A 17,041-nucleotide genomic window follows, 5' to 3' on the forward strand; every position below is an offset into this window, starting at 1 on the left:
TTGACATAGTAATTGTTTTCTGCTCTAGATTAACTGCTTATTGTTGGTTGTCTTTTGTTTCAAACTTACAGCTAAGCTTAAAAAAAAGGTGTAGGCTCCCCGTTAGCCAATATTACGCCATTTAAGCTACCCTATTCACCCTCGGTAAAGTATGTTGTATACTTAGAAGGTCCATTCGACCGACTAGGCCTTACACATATTTTCCACCTCATGACGTCGCGTTTTGGCAACTCGTCTGGTCCATATGATCGGGGGAGCACAAAAGCGATTGATACCCTCGGGTATTTTAATGTTGTGAGTACCCAATTTCTAACCCACAAGCCTAACCATAGAGCCGGTAGATCCTTTGTTAGGCCATATTATAATTGTATGTCATATTTGTTAATGGTATTATTTTTTTTTTTTTAAAAATAAACCAAAGCGGTTTATCATATATTAATCAAATCCTGATCTGCAGCATTCACAAAAGGTTGCGGCAAACTATCCATCCAAAATATTCTACCTATGGTCCATGACGTAGCATGAGCTACTAAGTGAGCTAGCTTATTACACACCCGACGAGTATAATTAAAAATAACAGAAATAAAGAACGGAACTAAACTTAAAATCTCGTCGTAAATAAGAAATATGTCACCACGACCCTTCTTCCTTCCCTTTAAATCAGCAACCACATTAAGACAATCGCTCTCGATGATAATACTCCGCATCCCAGCACGCTTTGCCTCCTTCAAGCCAAGAAGAATAGCTTCCGCCTCAGCCGATTTCACACAACAAATGCCCGAGGTTTGAACTGACACAGCCCATGCCACCCGTCCATCACCATCTCGGCAGACCGCACCCAATCCTACACCCATCCCCTCCTTCACACCTGCATCGACATTTATCTTCCACATACCATCAGTCGGTCTAGCCCAGCTAACAACACTCGACGGCTCCTCTTCCCCCCTACCCTCATCAGCCCTATCCACTACCAAACTCGCCATCTCCCATACCATATCCGTGACCCTCCTCACAACTCCCTCCCCCGTCCACTCCCCGTTATCAAATAACAATTTATTTCTCTGCTCCCAAATCACCCAACACGCGGTCATAAAAAGAACAAGCTCCTCCTTCCCCAAACCACGCAACTCGCCCTCCGCCCACTCCCTTATGCGCATACTACTATTGCTCCTGAAGACCTCCAGACCGACCATCTCCCATACCTCCTCATTCCAACCGCAATCCCGAACAACATGGATACAAGACTTCTCAACAGCATGACACCTATGGCAAGACCCGTCAAAAGTCCGAGCCCGAGTTGCTATATTACCCTTAACCTGAAGCGCATCACTACACAGTTGCCACATGAACACTTTTATACGTGGTAACACCGGGGTACTCCAAATTACTTTCCAAAGCCAACATCCCATCGAATCGTCGGACTGCTCCCCCCCCCCCCCCCCCATCACTCTCCTCAGCAGCTAGCAGCCGGTATCCCTCTCGAACCGAGTATTCCCCGTCACGCGTGCCATCCCATGTCCAATAATCCTCATGTGCAAGCTAACTCAAACGTATATTCATGACCCTCTCCGCTTCAAAGGGTAGAAACATAGCCTCAACCTTTCCCCTATTCCACTTAGCCTCACCCGCCACCATTAGTTCTTCAACTCGCATCCCCAGATCGAAATCTCCTCGTGGCGAAATTACACACCTAGATGACGTCCCTGGTATCCACGGGTCCAACCACACCCTTGTCTCCCTCCCGTCACCAACTCTCCTTCGCGCTCCAAACCCCAACACATGCTTCGTATCACAAATACTCCTCCAAGTATAACTCGAATTATTGCCTACACCAGCATCCATGAAAGAGCAGTTCGGAAAGTATTTACCCTTTAGGACTCGGACCATCAAGCTGCCCTCGTTACACAGCAATCGCCAAGCTTGCTTCGCTAACAGAGCCAAATTAAAATTACCAATGTCCCTAAAACCCATACCCCCCTAGCCTTCGAACGACACATAGCCTCCCAAGCCACCCATGATATCTTCCGCTTCCCATTTTTAGATCCCCACCAAAACCTCGAGACAATAGAACGAAATTCGTCACAAAAGTTAACTGGTAACTTAAAAACACTCATCGCATATGTAGGAATAGATTGGGCAACTGCCTTTATCAAAGTTTCCCTACCAGCTCTGCTAAATAATTTACCACACTAACCCTGCATCTTATTATTCAATTTGTCCCTAACAATCTTATTGAGAACCTGCTTGGAATGTCCTATAACCGTTGGTAATCCTAAATATTTCCCTTGCTGTTGCACAACCTGTACTCCTAATATTGAGGACACCTTATCCCGTCGCCAAGCAGCTGTACCCTTACTAAAGGACACTGTCGTCTTCTCTTTGCTCACCAGCTGTCCAGAAGCTCTCTCATACTTACCCAATAAATCCATGACAACACGGGCCTGAACTTCGCTAACTTTAACAAAAATTATGCTATCGTCAGCGAAGAAAAGGTGAGAAATAAATGGTGATAACGGCGCCACCCGGATGCCATGTAGCACGCCCTCCTCCACTTTACGCCTAATCATACTTGACAGTACCTCTGCACAAAGAATAAATAAATAGGGAGATAACGGATCACCTTGACGCAAACCCCTACTCGGTACAAACGCTTCAGACGGAGACCCATTTATAAGCACTTCATACGACACAATTCGAACACATCTCATCACATTACCCACCCAATTCCCATCAAACCCCATGGATAGCAGCACCTTCTCCAAAAACACCCATTCAACCCTATCATACGCCTTCGCCATATCCAGCTTTAACGCCATATGCCCGCCCCCACTTCGAGCATTCTTCATGTAATGAAACATTTCGAATGCAATCAAAATATTATCTGAAATCAATCTTCCAGGAGTAAAAGCGCTTTGATTTTCCGAAACCAAACTTCCCAGAAATTGCTTCAGTCTGTTAGCGAGCACCTTAGCTACTAATTTATACAATACATTGCATAAACTTATTGGCCGATAGTCAGTGAACTTATCCGGTGCCTTCTTCTTTGGGATTAAAACAATGTGTGTGCTATTAATAATAGCAGGGCTCTCACTACCATTCAAAATACGAAGAACCAACCTTGTAACGGATGGGCCCACAATATGCCAATAAGTTTGATAAAAAAGAGCATTCATACCGTCAGACCCAGGTGCTTTCAGAGGATGCATTTGTTGTAACGCTTCAAACACTTCCACTTCCCTGTACTCGGCCTTAAAGCTTTTATTCATCGCCACCGTCACCCTATCCTTCACACCACTAAGCAGCTCCTCGAAATCACCCGGCTGCGAAGACGTAAATAATTCGCTAAAAAATTCGACAGCCGTGCCCTTAATTCCCGCATCCCCGGTCACAACCCGCTCACCGTCAACTACAACCCTCCCAATCCGATTCTTCTTCTTCCTCTGACCCGCCTTTCGATGATAATATTTGGTATTTCTATCCCCCTCCTTCAGCCATAATGCCCTCGATCTCTGCCTCCAAAAAATTTCCTCCTGTCAAAGTAAACTATTAATGTCTTTAATAACAGCCTTCCTCTCCCGCACATTTTCCACAGTTCGCTCATTCATATTCAGCCACTCCAACTGCTTTCTTTTGCGACTCAAGTCTCTCATAATCTTCCCTATACTCACCCCCTTCCATTTTTTCATTTCTCTCGCACACCTAGCTATTGTATCCACCACATTCCAGTCCTCTTCCTCCCATGTTTTCTTTATAGTATCTTCACACCCATCCTCCCCCATCCATATCTGTTCAAAACAGAACCTACGCATCCGGGTCCCATCAAGCCCCTCACAGCCATCCAACACAACTTTAATAGGTGAATGGTCTGACCACTCACGACTCATGTTGATCACCTTCGCATACGGAAACAACTCTCGCCAACCTTCATTACTAAAAGCTCGGTCCAAACGACATTGCCTATTATCCACTCCAGCTTGTCCGTTATCAAAAGTAAACCCGTACCCTTCAAACCCCAAGTCACTCAGCTCACAAACATCCACCGCATCCCGAAAGTTGTTCATTTGCCGCTGTGCCCTACTCCCCCCCTTCATCTCATTAGTAAAAAGCACCTCATTAAAAACCCCCACACATAGCCATGCACGGAGCTCGTGTATCCGCTGCAAGGGACCGGAGTAGCTCCCAAGATAAATGACGGTCCTGCACTGCCGGCCACCCATAAAACCCCGTACACCTCCATTCCAAATCATATGTCCGTATATCGAAATCCATAAAGTGAATAGAAGCAGCTCGAAACACCACATGAATATCTTTCTTCCACAAAAAAGCAAGACCTCCTGACCGCCCCACACTATCCAACGCCATACCAAAATAATCATCAAAACGTAACATAACCAACCTCATCTCCTCACTACTCAGCTTTGTCTCACACAAAAAGACCAAAGCTGGGGCCTCCCTCCGGACAAGATTCCGGAGCCCTCCAACTGCAACGGGATTGACCAGCCCTCTGCAGTTGAGACTCAAGAGATTTATTGGGCCCGGCGGGATTGACTCAGGTCAACCTCCGCCTCAGATATATACACATCCCTGTGACAAGCAACCCTCTTCTAAACACAACCAGTACCCTCAACATCATCAGCTCTCGTCCGTTTTTTATTTTCATTTATTATCACATTATCAGCTAGCTCAGACGAAACCAAACCTTCCCCACGCTCCACTCTCTCACAACGCTGCCACTTCTTCACACTAGGCTTTACCACAACCGTCTCCACCATGCTAGACTCCACACCAACCTCCTCAGTCAAAGACTCACTCGGCTGCCCCATAACCAGCGAACAATCCTTCGCAGGCTCCCCCGTCATACTACCCCTACACACAGCACCCTTATCAACAACAACCGATCCTCCCTCCCTTCTGCCACCATCCCACCTCAGAGACCCCATACCTCCTAAATCACCCTCCTCCAATCCTCCCTGAGTACGCCCCTCCATCACACTCTGCAGCTCCATACAACCCGCAGATTTCTGAAACTTAACCTTGCTAGATAGTGCAATACGTTTCAGTTTCTCAATCATCTCCTCTTCACTCTGACGGAACTCCTCTTTAAACTCCGGTCTCAAATCTCTGCTAGTCTTCCGCCCCTCAGCAACACCCGCCCTACCACCCTTCCACGGCGAGGCACGCAGCTTCTCCCCATAACGCAGACAATGGTATTATTATTATTGTTGGTTTTGTATGGTTTTGACATCACTAACTAACCACCTAATTAGATATGCAAATAAAAAGAGAACAGATAAGAGTCGAACCGTCGTATACTAGTAATCCCGTGTTAGCTAACAGTAGACATAGTGCTCTTACATGGCCACGTAAAATAATAGTTTAGCTTAATGTTTGCATTTGATCTTTGTACATGTCATACACCACATAGATATTACATATTTTTAGTCTAGATAAAAATAAGCCCTAAATTAGTACATGCTTGCATTCACAATTAGCCATAATTGTATTAACATTAACGGAATTTATTTTCGCAGTACACATTTTACTCATTTCAGTACTTTTTGCACCAAAATTTCCATTTTTTACCCTTTACTGAAAAAAAATCAAAATTTATTCTCTCCATCTTCTCTCTATTGATGCATCCTTAACTTACTTAACCTTCCTTCCAATTATGACTAATTATTCGAATATAGAACAAGTATTTAATTCAGTAATCTATTATTTATCATCTAATTGATACCTTTTAATAGTTTTTTTAATTAGGATTTATATTCAAACTAAGTATTGTTAATTGGTGTGGATGGTGGGGATATTAGCGTAGTCGGATGTCCCCGACGACATGCAGCAGTTACCGCCGGCGATAAGGAACCACGTTTGTCGCCCGATTCTGTTCTGTATGCCGCCGGCGAGAAGGGAGAGGACGAGAGGCGGCGGAAAGAGAGATCTGGTGGTAGTCAGCGGGAAGGGACCTAGATATCCTTGGGGTGACTTTCATATGGCTTGATCGGCGATAGTGGTGGTCGGCGATTTCGGGTGGTAGTCGGCACAGATGGCCAATGATGGTGTTAATAGTGATATATACGTATGCTGTAGTACATAGCATAACTACATACTTTGATAGTTATTAGGTTTCTTTTTTCTTTTTTTCCAGTGTACTGTACACTGATTTTTCTTTTTTTTTTTCTTCGTTTTTTTCAATGTAGTACTTGGTACGGTTATGAATACGGTACATGTGTGAAAAAATTATTTCAACGAAGTACATAATTTATCAATGTTGTTCATAATGATTTTTGTTTTCAAAATAATTTATCATGCAGTACATGATTACATGTAGTGGGTTTATGGAATTAAAGAGAAATGAAATTTGAAATTAAATTAGTTAGAATTAGAGAGAATACATTATAGAGAAGTTAGAGAGAGAAAATGGGTGGAAAAATAAAAGGGGTAAAATTGTCAATAGTGTACTGCGATGAGTAAAATCTGTACTGCGAAAATCAGGACCCTAACATTAATCATAATACATATCATTTGCATAGTTTATTATTTTCAAAAAAAAAAATCTCTCTTTGCAAAATAAAAAAAATGGGTCTTATTTTTTATTTTCAATTTATTTATTTTTTTTTTTTAAAATAAAATTTCTTCTTTTTTTTTGAAAATTTTTCATTCTTTTTAACTGACAATTTTTCATTCTTTTTAACTCATTTGTAATCCATTATAGAATCGCAAAAGTGGTAATTAAGCCCCCTAACTTTGTTCAATTGTGAAATTAGGCCTCATAAGTTTTATTTGGAGCAATCAAGCCCCTTAAGTTTCACAAATGTGAAATTCAACCCCATTTTCTTAATTTTCTTAATTTTCACCAAATTCTTATATTAAAATCACTTTTAATAGAATTTATCAAATGTAAAATATTTTGTTTTATAATTTTAGAACTTTTATATATATATTAAATATTGAGATTTTTTCTGAATTTTATAGTATATAGACAATTTATTATATATGTACGAATACTATATAAATTATAAACAATTTACTAAATATGTATGTAAAAGTGTCATTCAATGATTAATAAATTATGTAGAAATTCGTAAAGTTGCAATTAGTAATTTTTAGTATTTAATAAAAAAGTTAATAGTAATATAAAATGTTTTTAATTAAAATTCTTGTGAAAATTTTAAAAATGTGGTTGAATTTCACTTTTGGTGAAACTTAAGGGGCTTGATTGCTCCAATTGAAACTTATGGCGCCTAATTTCACAATTGACCAAAGTTAAGGGGTTTAATTACCACTTTCCCGAGTATCGAAATCCATGTGTGTTATCTTCTACATCGAGTCTTTCCATCAATTTGAAAACAACTCCCCTGGTTTCTCCTTGTATGGTCATTGTCTACCGATTTAAAAAAAAAAAAAAAAAAAATGAGTAAGAAGGAGAAACTGCCCAAAAAATATGTCAAACTTTCCCACTCTCTTGTACAATTTTGAGTTATATTGCGTATACAAGTCGAAAAGATCAAGGGACAAGAAAACGTGTTTATAAGATCACAAAAGACCACGATCCCATCCGTCTTCTAACGTAGATGATTATGAAAGGCCTCATGAATATTTGTTTTTTAAGCTATTCTAGAACATCACTTTGCAAAACCAGGGAGTGTTCTACCGAACCACAAACAACGACAACGGAGTATACTCATGAGTCATTTTATCCAATAAGAAGTAGTTTATCGAAAATTGTTGGTAATTATCAACTGAGCACTGTTTATGTCAAATGTCTAAATTAAATTAGGACCATTCAAGTCCTTTTTCAGTTAAAAAAAAAAAAAAAAAAAAAAAAAAAAAGTATATGTTTTTTTTATTAGTCACTTGTTCTACTTTTTATCCTTAACTGGTAGAATAGACTTGAAATACTCTAGGGCGTATCCCTTTAGTGTAGATCAATTGACCTCTTAAAGTCAGCCTGAACGAGGGCGTGCATTTGACCATCTTTTCAACCTCTGTGGTGTAATAATTCCTTGATCGTCGTATCTCTAACTATGTGACCTCTAGGTTTGGAGACTCAATCTTTCTACCCGATTTGTCAAATTCTTCATATTTCATATGACTACCAATGCAAATGTGCAGAAATTTCTCTCTACCAGATTTGTCAATTTATCATATTCCATGTGACTACCAGATGAGCACAAATCTCATATAACCGATCAATATCCAAATCTTATCATCCACTATCATTGGGGCTATAAAACTAGCTCAAAAATATTCAAACCAGATTCTGAGTACACCCTTGTCCAAACATACCAAATAAGACACGGGAGCACGCACGTGGCCATTAGTCCCTTAAAATGAACTTAAAATGTGAGTCCAAGTACCAATACAAACTCAAAAACATCCAACCCAAATATTCACAAGTCAACAAAAATTCCAGTCAAATTTCCAATCAACTCCAATGTCAAAGTCAAAGACAAAAAAAAAAACATGATCTCAAATATGCAAATCCAGTCACAAAAGTCTCAAAAATTCACAAGACAAAAAAAATGATTTCTAATAGATACAAATCTAGTTTCGAAAGTATCAAAAATTCACAAGACAACAAAAATTCTGATCTCTAATAGATACAAATCTGGTGACAAAGTCTCAAAAAGTCAAAGACAAAAAATTATGATCTCAAATAGATACAATATCAAAAGTCTTAAAGCTCTCAAAATTTCACAAGACAAAACAATTCCAGTCAAGTTGCAATCAAATTGCAGAGTAATCATTTTCCCTTTCTCAGACGAGTCAATACTCAGTTACATTGTCTCCATTTCTCTTGGGACGATCCTTTCATTCATTTAGGTGAGTGAGAGAGGCACACAGGTCTCCAGTGTCTTCTAACACCATAGAACCTTCTACTCCATTCCATTTATCACCCTCGTTTAGCATCTAAGATTTGAGGGGATGTACACTAAACCTATACGGTCACAAAAGTATTTTGTTTCTAGGGTATTAGTTTTGCTTAATTAGCAGACCTTGTTACTTTAAATATGGCAAAACTCATTAAAGTATAACTCAAATTAACAAGTAAAATAAAAATGAAATACATTCTCCACACTAGAGAAATTGTGAATGTTACATTCAGAGTAAAAATGTCGAGTCAGTGTCCAGTCTTTCTACTTGGATCACATTTGGGTCAGACCCCATCTTTTCAAAATATTTTCAAAAAATAAAAATAATAACTTTTTCAATACTTATTTCAAAAAAAAAAAAAAAAACAGTTTTGCATTCATCATACATGTGTTATATCCAGGACATGCATTTGCATTTTAGGTGTCATATATTTGTCCTTAACTACTCCCAGTCGACTACTTTGTCATTCATCTTCCAGATTCATCCAAAGTGGGGACTTTCTCAAAAAGTCTCATCTCCTCGTAAAATAAAATTTTACAAGTTTCAAAGCCAATCAAAAATTTCAATTTGTCTTTCTGCGAAATAAAATTTTGCAACTTTCCATCCCTTATCGTGAAGTAAAATTTTACGATCCTCAAATCAGCTTCTTTTTCGAAATAAAATTTTGCAATTTTCAAATCCTTTGGTCGGCAGGCCCTTACATGCATTTGGGTTCTTAAAATAAAATTTTCTAAACTTGTCATTTTGCGAAATAAAATTTTGCAATTTTCAAATTAATTGGTCGGCAGGCCCTGACATGCATTTGAGTTCTTAAAATAAAATTTTCTGAACTTGCCATTTTTGCGAAATAAAATTTTGCAAATCCTAGTTTGTAAAATCAAATTTTACACTCTAATCCTTTTTCAAAATAAAATTTTGAATTCCTTGGTCGGCAGGCCCTGACATGCATTTTGAGTTCTTAAAATAAAAATTTTTGAACTTGCCTTTTTGCGAAATAAAATTTTGCAAGTCCCTGTTTGTAAAATCAGATTTTACATTATAATCCCTTTTCAAAATAAAATTTTGAATTCCTCGGTCGGCGGGCCCTGACACGCATTCGAGCTTGTGAAATGAAATTTTGCAGGTACACTCTTAAGTGAAACAAAGTTTCGCTCTATCAAATTCCAATCCAGCTAAACAAAGTTTAGCTATTCCAGATTCCAGACCAGCAAAACAAAGTTTTGCTTTACCAGATTCCCGACCGGCAAAACAAAGTTTTGCCATGCCAGTATCCAGATTGGTGAAACAAAGTTTTACCAGCTTCATTTCAGATTAGTAAAACAAAGTTTTGCTAAGCCAGATTCCAGCTACTCTAGACAGGTAATATAAGAGGCCCAGGTACATTTCTTATCCTTTATCTGACCCGACCGGACTACTTTGACCTTCGTCTTACTCAGACTCGGTCAAAGTGGGGGCTTCTGTAGACAGTTCAAAGTTTTCAACTAGCCTTAAGGGTACCCGATGATGAGGCTAATATTTAATGACTAAATGAAAATTGATAATGTTATAATTAAAGGCTATTTACGCTTGTTACCCGAAAAACCATTTAAAATGGCATAAAACCACCCTTAAACCTTCTATTTCCAATTAGCCCATTTTGACATATTGTTGGCATAAAACCAACACGGTTCCAAAATTTACCCGTTTTTTGAAGTTTAGAGTTTCGTTAAGACTTGATTTAATGTAATTGGGCCAAATAAATGACATAAGGAGCATGCTAAGTAATTATAATTGGCCAAGAGTAATAAAAGCCTAGGAGATGGAGAGTTTGTTACAGGTAGTGCAGCAAGAGATTGTGGGTACGTAATCACGCATAATGTCCGAGTAAGACATGTATAATAACCACAATTCCTTGAGTGCTATACAACTATTGTACGTATGTACGTATTTTAATCGGAAATCACAGCTTAAAGTTTATCTTTAATCATGACCTCTTCAGATGCCAACTTAAAAACTACTATAAATAGTCAACTTCGTTTCGCAAATTGAGGACGGACGACAGACACAAATACAAAAACTCTATATTCCCATACACCTTCTTAAATCTATTATCCCAGTCCCAAAATCACTCATTCACATAAAATCGTCTCAGTTTTTCATATAAGCGCATAAGAGCCGTTAATTTACAACAAAGTCGAAATTCATTAATAGTTAACATCCACATAGGCACCAGATTCAAATAAGCTTTTCCCTACTCTTTCTTTTTATTTAGCTCTTTTATTTTGTCTTTTATTTTCTCTATTTTATTGTATTGACTAACCTAGTTAATTTACCTTTGTCTAAAATTTATATCGTCTTGTGTATAAAATTGTATAATTAACCTTTTTATTGTTAGTTTCGTCAAATATATAATATTATAAATAAATAGTAGAGGCCATCAGTTTGATGGACGGTCTGGGTGCCTAACACCTTCCTTGTCCGTACCTTTACCCCCGAATCCGCAATCTTTGGTTCAAACCGGAGTGACGGATCAGTCCCCTTCCAGGGATCAAAAGGGGCATTTTCCGTCAAATTTATTTTTGTATGTTTTTTTATAAACCTACTGGCGACTCCATATTATTTATTTATTTCAAAAAGGAGATTTTTTCAGGGATCTCACAGCATGTTTCATAAGTTGAGTGAGTGTTTCTACTTCTTTCTATCTTCACATATAACTCACCCTTACATACTTATGAGTGCATGAGTGAATCCGCGAGAATCTGACTAATTTGTCTTGCAGGATCGAAAGGTATTTGGCATTTGTCTATAGTACGGTGACATTAGACTTGAGCTACGTTTTCTATTACGCGTACCTTTAAATTTGTTTTATTGGTACACTTTGGTCATTGCTTTGTTACAAGTTTTGGATAGCTTGGGATTTGTATGCATTAAACATTACCTCTGAGTTTTTTATTCGCCATTTGTATGATTGCCTTTTGTATTGTGTGTTGTTTGCTTGAGGACAAGCAAAGAGATGGTTTGGGGGAGTTTGATGAGTCATAATTATATACATATTTATGCTTCCCCTTAATTACTTTTGATACGGTTTCGTGCTAAATTATATTATTTACATGTCTTTTATGATAGAATGTCGATACTTCCGCTATTTGATGTTTAATGCAGGGATGGTGCATTTGAGGAACAAAAGAATGAAATGGGCATCGCGGAGTGGGCATGAAGGAATACACGAAGTATGCCACGAAAACCCATAAAAATGAAGGAAGAGAAGTTAAGAAGACAACACGAAGAAAGAAACTGAAACAGGATGGTGCCTCGATCAACTATAGCCAGGCTCGATCGAGGAACATGTGTACTCGATCGAGTAAGAGCAGGCTCGGTCGAGGAACCACATATTTCAAGATTTTTCGCAATTTTCCTTAAATTGGTTATGTTTTATTGTAATTACCTAAATCGTACCCTAGTTTATTTGACGCTTTATTTTTACCTAGTTTCGTATAGCTACTCTAAAAACTACCTTAGAATACTTTTAGTTTAGATTATTGTTCTTATTTCCGGATCTAAACTTGTTCTTCATTATTATTGCGGTATTGTTTCTAATCTTTCTTCAATAATTATTATTCAAATCGTTATTCATCTTTTATTGTTTTCCATTATGTTCCTTATTATTACTATTGTTGTTCTTCCCTTTAATATGAGTAGCTAATTCTCTTATCTAGGGTGAATGGGGATCTAGGTTGTTAGAAGGGGGATTATATTGGTGAATTGATAGTTAAATTGCTCTTTGTTGTTGTTGTTCAGCTTGTTGGTTTGAATCTAGTTGATTAGCTTCTGTAGGGTTAGTTAATTAGTATTGCATAAACTAGGATTTTCACCGATCGGGTTAAGACTAGTAAAGGTTACGACAGCTGAATAGAACTAATTTAATGATAGCAAATTCATGTTAAATTAGATCTAAAGGACATATTAGAATCGACAGATCTTATGACCTTAAACAATATAAATTGCTCTATCAATAAGTTGAATCTCACCCCCGAATAACTACCTAGTGAATCTAATCCCTAGACCTTTTAATATTATTGAATTCGTCTTGTTTATCTACATTGTTATTAGTTGTTAGAAATCAAACAATCAAAACCCCCAAAAATTGTTACTTTAAGATAAACTTGGACTTTAGCAAACTGATTATTACTGCCTCCCTGTGGATACGATACATTACTTACCGCTAGCTATTTGTTAGTAGTATTATAGGATTTATTTTGATTGAGGTGATACGACTTTAGCCTTATCATTACGCAAGAAGAATATAACCACAACACCCAAAGAAAAATGCACACCCCAACTCAAACAAAACACTTGAACTACGAGTATGGTTTGATTTCACATGTTCAGGTGAATACGTAGGCAATCCTTTCTTACACAAGAAGGATACAACCATCCCCACACACAAAAAACAACAACCCAAACAAACTTCAAAACACAAATTCCCTTTCCTCACAAAAAAAAAAACAAAAACAAAAAAGGCCTTTCTCCCTTTCCCACAAAAATCCCCTTTACATGTGCAATGTTTAGGACAATTCAAACCGAATTACCTTTACAAGATGGATGGAAGAAACAACAAATGTTCACAATATTTTTTTAGCACAAGCAATCCTCTTATTTAATTAATAGTAGGAAGGATTACAAACTTGACAACAATAAAGCTAAACAGGTCCACGACTTGCCAAGCTAGAGTGTCGACTAAGACATCATACATAATAAAACTAACACACACAAACACACAATACAAAACTAATAAAACATAATATGAACGCACACAAATGCTTTCGAGGTTGAGGCTCTTGACCATTTGACATAAGCGGGAGTCACCCATGTCGTTAAAGCGGGGTTCAGAATACACTCTCCTGGACGAGAGTATCTTGAGAGGGCACCTTTTGTTGACGGCCCATTTGCCGCATGACCCTTTCCGGATAGATGAAGGAAGCAACCTTCAAGCCCACAACCATCAACAAGCAAGAAGAAGCGGCCGGAGCGGGCAACCACGTAAAGGACCTCAAGTGCCACCACGGCACCACCCAACGGATGTAAGGACCACCTTCCTCCACAAATTTCGAGGTCCAATAGGCCTTGATATATGTAAAGCTATCCGCATACAACTTCTTCCTCATGGTAAGATGATGAAAGGAGTAAGAAGAAGCATCAACCAGGGGCTCAACATACCTTAGCCTCTCCATGAGCCATACTTGGAGGATACTAGGAGACCCAACCGAAGGAACTTCTCCACAAGAACCTTTCTTGTCCAACGCTTAGACAATCTCACCGAGCACTAACCACGATGTGTCCCACCCGTGCTCCATTTGCTCGACAACATGAATGAGGATTATACTACCATACAACCTTGGCCCCTCTCTCTTCAAAGCATCAACAAGAAGGTAAGCATGCACTAGATAAAAAGCAAGAGCCCTTCTCCTAGCCACCTCCGAAATATTGGCATCCAAGCGATTGGAAAAGATGTTGATAAGAGACAACATATCAACACCATGAGGAGCAAAAAGGAAGTTCACTTGGCTCGTCGACAAGCCTAACATAGAACGAAACTTCTCCTTGTAGCACAACCGAGTAGAAGTAAGAACCAAAGTACAACTTGGCCACCCTCCAATAACACCCACCTCTTCGGCAAGAGGGCAATTTTCATATTTCGGGAAGATGAAAACATGATGTTTTGCATCCCAAAAGCGAGAGCATGATTCAATGAACGAGGATTGCGCCTTGACTTGACGAAGCACCAACAATTAACCAACTCCCATTACAATGAGTTGATACTTCTCAGGAGGCGATAAATCCCGGCACCAATGTCACAACCTATCTTCGAAACTATCCATAAATTATTTTGTTGAAGTCGAAGAGAGGGTTCTCGTAGAGATATTTTGTGTTTCGGATGATGAAACAATGAAGCAAAAACCTCCCTATTTATACAAACCAATCAGCGCCTTTTTCTTAAAAAAGGGAGTCCCTTACATCGCCTAGGAGCTCGCGCCTCTTTGGGCTGCTTCTAAAAATCCGCACCTTGACTTGTACTTGTCAAGTTGTGCTTCTTTTTGACACCTCGCTTTTATCGCCTTAGAGCTCGCGCCTCTTTAGGCTTACCCATAAATTTTTGTGTTTTCTCACACTCACATTTCTTTGGATTCAGGTCTTACTAAATCCGACACGGTTTTCATGACTCAACTTTAAACATAGGGGTTTTTCTTCCATTTTTAGGGGGAAGGGCTAGTCACCCCGATCCGCGACGGATCGTTTCCATGTCAGCCGAAAATTTTTAATTTTTTTTCGCATTTCCGCAAAATTGATACTAACGTCAATTTTCTCAAATCGCTCTTGCAAAATTCGAGTCCTGATCTCGTAAACTTCAAAATCAACACAATCACAAAGTCCTTTTGAAATTCATTCATGGCGATTTGAGTTTTAATTCTTTTGTTCCAAATCAATTTTGGCAAAATTCGATGCGACTTAATTTAATTCAAACTCGAATTGATTTTTTCCCTCTCGAATAATTTCAAAACAATGTCATTTGAAGAATCCAAGCGTAAAGTCTTCTCGCAGAATTTTCAAAACCCATTTTCAAACAAATAATTTGAATCTTAGCCTCGAGTCATCGTGGTTTTTTTTTTCAACAAATACTTTGCATGGTTACGTATACGCGTATGTGCTACCTGTTGCCTGTTGCCTGTTTTCTACATTAACGACGCGGGCGCGAATGCCGAAGCAAATGGGGAATCAGTCGTTGAGCGTGCTTCTCCGAAACACAACACAAAAAAAGACAAGCACAAACAAACTACAAACCAAAAACAAATATATACAAACCGCCTCACGCAAAATACATCAACACACATTTGATACAAACGACTGACGATACAAACAGGATCTGGTGCAAAAACTTATCATACACACTGGCCTAAAACAATGAACTGGGGTCTATCTGCCACCTACCGAACTAAACACTCTCTATCCTTCTAACCAGAAAAGAAAGGGAACGACATGAAAAAAAAAAAAAAAAAAAGAGTAAAAGCAGAAGCAGAGGTGGTTACCATGACGATAACCCCTCTTTCTTACTCTATAACAAAAAAGGAGAAAGTGTCTGGCAGATTTTGGACGATGTAATGATCAGGAGCTATGTACACAGTGCATCGACCCGATGTTAAACCCCAATCATCAGAATTCAGCAATGAGTGAGAGCCACAAAATAGGATGCCACCCCGATGTTGAACCTCAATCATTAGAATTCAGTAATGATTGAAAGCCGCAACACAGCTTGACGCCCTGTTATTGAACCCCAATCATCAGACGTCCAACTCTCTGCAGACAATAGCAGATGATCAACACGTGATCAAAAGCCACCAGGAAGAAAGACAACTGGACGAAGACAAAACGACAGTCGTCTATCCTCCTCCCCGATCCTCCTCCTCCTTCAAGACCTCAGCCTCAGACCCAACAGGCCTAACAGTCCCCGAACACCCACCTTAAACCAAAACAAAAATAATGTCAGCCAAAATTTCGGCATTACGACGGCACAAAAAAGGCCAAGTTCTAAAAACAAAAATCACCTGAAAATACAAAACAAAAGCAAACAACAACAAGGGCAAACCAGCCCAATCCCATCCAGCACAAAAACTCACAAAAATGACGACTCACCTTTTGTTTTCAAGCAAAAGACGAGTCAAAACAACAGCAAAAAAACACAAACAAGGTCTGCAAAAAATAATGAACAACAAAAAAATATCCCCCCGTCACAACCGGCATTTTACAAAGTTCAAAAGGCAATTTTACGCCAAAATTGAGCGAAAACGGGTCAAAAATTTAAATTACGGCCACAACAATGCAACGTGACTCGATCACGCCTCGGGACGACCTAAACTACCATTGAGGTCTATTTTTAGCAAAATGGCTCAGTTCAAGCCCAAACAGAGCCCAAAGAGGCGCTTAATTCGTCGGCATAAGACTGTTTAATAAGGGCAAAATGTGAAATCTCGCCCCTAGTGCACAACAAAGGTCTGACCTAGCAAATATGGTCTTCCCCGACTACAATGCAACCTAGTGGGGCACACGCCTCAAGCAAACAAGCACGACATACGAAATAAGACGGTCTTTTTACACGTTTTTCGCGTTTTTTTGCACCGAGAGAGCTAGA

The 17,041-nt window shown here is 39.0% G+C and overlaps 2 protein-coding genes across 2 annotated transcripts; both read right to left on the reverse strand.

The window, feature by feature from the left end:
- Nucleotides 1–428: 428 nt before the first annotated feature.
- LOC141589914 (uncharacterized) lies at nucleotides 429–1,346 on the reverse strand. Its single transcript, XM_074410535.1, has one exon. The coding sequence runs from the start codon at nucleotides 1,344–1,346 to the stop codon at nucleotides 429–431; it is 918 nt and encodes a 305-aa protein (XP_074266636.1).
- Nucleotides 1,347–1,539: 193 nt separating this feature from the next.
- Nucleotides 1,540–5,072, reverse strand: LOC141589915 (uncharacterized). Its single transcript, XM_074410536.1, has 4 exons — nucleotides 4,622–5,072; nucleotides 3,582–4,348; nucleotides 2,195–3,530; nucleotides 1,540–1,826 (listed from the first exon to the last, which is right to left on the reverse strand). The coding sequence occupies exons 1-4, from the start codon at nucleotides 5,070–5,072 to the stop codon at nucleotides 1,540–1,542; spliced, it is 2,841 nt and encodes a 946-aa protein (XP_074266637.1).
- Between the last annotated feature and the right edge of the window lie 11,969 nt (nucleotides 5,073–17,041).

This window comes from Silene latifolia, chromosome 7 (assembly GCF_048544455.1).
Source record: "Silene latifolia isolate original U9 population chromosome 7, ASM4854445v1, whole genome shotgun sequence".
Classification (NCBI taxonomy): Eukaryota; Viridiplantae; Streptophyta; class Magnoliopsida; order Caryophyllales; family Caryophyllaceae; genus Silene; species Silene latifolia.